Here is a 2,337-nt window from a genome sequence, read left to right on the forward strand (position 1 = left end):
TGGAAAAAGAGATAAATTTAAATTGCCTAACCCGCGGATAAAATATCGGTCTCTCCAATTTCCTTACTTCTATGAGCGCCCAAAATCACAACGACGCCACAATTTTTCTTTTTTGTTGTTGTTTTTTTGTGTTGTTTCTCTTACCTTTGGCAGGATTGACAGCCACACCGGAAGAGTACAGCCTCTCCTCATTCTGCCAGTCCATGTTCCGGAGCACCGTCTTCGCACTGAAAGACACAACCAGCAGCGCCAGCGACGCATACAACACCTTCCGCTTCCCTTCGCTCTCCAGCTTATGAAGGACAGCTTGGGCCCCCACGCCCACCAACAGACACACCCCCATACTTGGAATGTACAGAATCCGCTCTGCTATGACGAACCCCACATAGAAAAACAAATTTGAAGCAGGAATGAACGGAAAGACGATGATAGATATGCATATGATAACAACATCCACTGTTCTATACGAGGGACCAGTGGCGGAGAAATGAGACATTGTCCTTTCATTCAAGTCGGAAGAGACAGACCCAGAGTTGGTTACATTGTTGTATAAGGATTTTGTTGAATGAGATCCTCCATTCGATGAACTATGTACACTGGAATATTTGCTGGATTTATGAGATCCGTTGGAATGTGTTTGATGGACTCCGTTCGACGACCCTGAAGACCCGTTCGTATTTACAAATTTCCCGCCGTAGGAGAGACTGTTATTGTTCTGCTTTCGTCTGCTGGAATGTTTCCATTCTGAAGACTCTTCAGCCTCACCAGGCCAGCTGTCTATCGTCTGCGAGACGCGCACAAACACAAAAACTAAACACGCGTAGAAAACAAGCGTAGACAAGTTCCGGAAGTCGTCCAAACTCTCCAACAAAGGTACAGCCTCCATCGACCAATCAAAACTGAGGATGCGCGGGCACAGCAGCATCCAAAAGTTGGCCGAGGGGAGGTAATTATAGGTAAGGACCCTGGTGAGCAGACTGTCCGAGTCCGAGGCGGGGTTGTCGGAGGGGGCGAACTCTGGCGGCCTGTTGCCCATGAAGTGTATCCGGAAACCCAGGAGAGTTCCTCCACACGCTGCGATGAGAGCGATCCCCTCTAGGGCGGGTCGGAACTTGGTCTGGGGAGGATATAGTAATAATAATAATAATAATAATAATAATAATAATAATAATAATAATAATAATAATAATAATAATAATAATAATAATAATAATAATAATAATAATAATAATAATGATAATTAATCATCATCATCATCATCATCATCATCATCATCATCATCATCATCATCATCATCATGACAATAAAAATAGTAATATGGGAATTTAATCAATAATCTGATTTGCTGTTGTTGTTGTTGTTGTTGTTGTTGTTGTTGTTGTTGTTGTTGTTGTTGTTGTTGTTGCCGCCGTAGTTATTTTTGTTATTGTTGTTGCTGTTCTTATTATTGTCGCTATAATCATTGTGGTGTGTTGGTGGTGGTGTTGTTTCCGTTGGTTTTGGTGTTCAGTTGTATCATTTTGAGTTTATTCAAATAGCGAGTTACTTCCACCCTGCCTGCCAGTGCCAACGCCAGATGTTTGGGATAACGGTACACATTTGCACATTTCAGGCTTTGCACATTGCAGGCTACTATTTTAAAATATTACATGTAGTGACTTCTCCACGTGAAAATCGAACTAGCTTTTTGGTATGCGAGGCGAATAGGCTAACACCCACGGCCAACTGCCAATCAGATTCATTTCATCAAGTTGGGGTAAGCCAGATTTTTTCCTTCAGAGAAATACAAAACCTATCATTTAGACAGAATACGACGGATTCGACTCGCTAACTTTAAAAAACCGTGTTTGATTATATAGGTCACAGTCGATTTTATGTATATTCAGTCATATTGTGACAAAATGCCGACTTGTTAGCTGTTGCCTTGTACATGGATAAAAAATCTGATCGATTCCGAGCAGTTAAATGCATCCGATTGGCAGTACAGTGTGCACTGGGTATAACACACCACTAAAGACGAGTCACTTCTGGCTTCAAAACTCTCATGCCAAAGGTTTTGGCCGGAAACGCTCAACGTACTGTCGCCAACAACACTCTCAAACAACGACCTTTCCGCTTCAGAGATTTTTGGACACATTATACAACCCTCCTTTATCAAAACAGGGGGAACAAACAACTGACATAAACAACAAGTCGGTAGAAGTGTTTTCTGCACTCTGGTTTTTTAGACGGATGGCGGTCACGAAATGCATTTTACAGTCCCTTTTTTATTTCAGCTCTGTGTTTTCTCTCTCTCTCTCTCTCTCTCTCTCTCTCTCTCTCTCTCTCTCTCTCTCT

The 2,337-nt window shown here is 42.3% G+C and overlaps 1 protein-coding gene across 1 annotated transcript in view; it reads right to left on the bottom strand.

Annotated features, from left to right (window-relative positions):
• Nucleotides 1-2,337, bottom strand: part of LOC101851239 (protein O-mannosyl-transferase TMTC2) — a gene marked incomplete in the record, with an annotated part of 90,456 nt that overhangs the window by 10,612 nt on the left and 77,507 nt on the right. Inside the window, 1 exon segment of the mRNA XM_013087969.2 lies at nt 145-1,117. Coding sequence (XP_012943423.1) covers nt 145-1,117 — 973 coding nt within the window.

This window comes from Aplysia californica, unplaced genomic scaffold (assembly GCF_000002075.1).
Source record: "Aplysia californica isolate F4 #8 unplaced genomic scaffold, AplCal3.0 scaffold00022, whole genome shotgun sequence".
Classification (NCBI taxonomy): Eukaryota; Metazoa; Mollusca; class Gastropoda; order Aplysiida; family Aplysiidae; genus Aplysia; species Aplysia californica.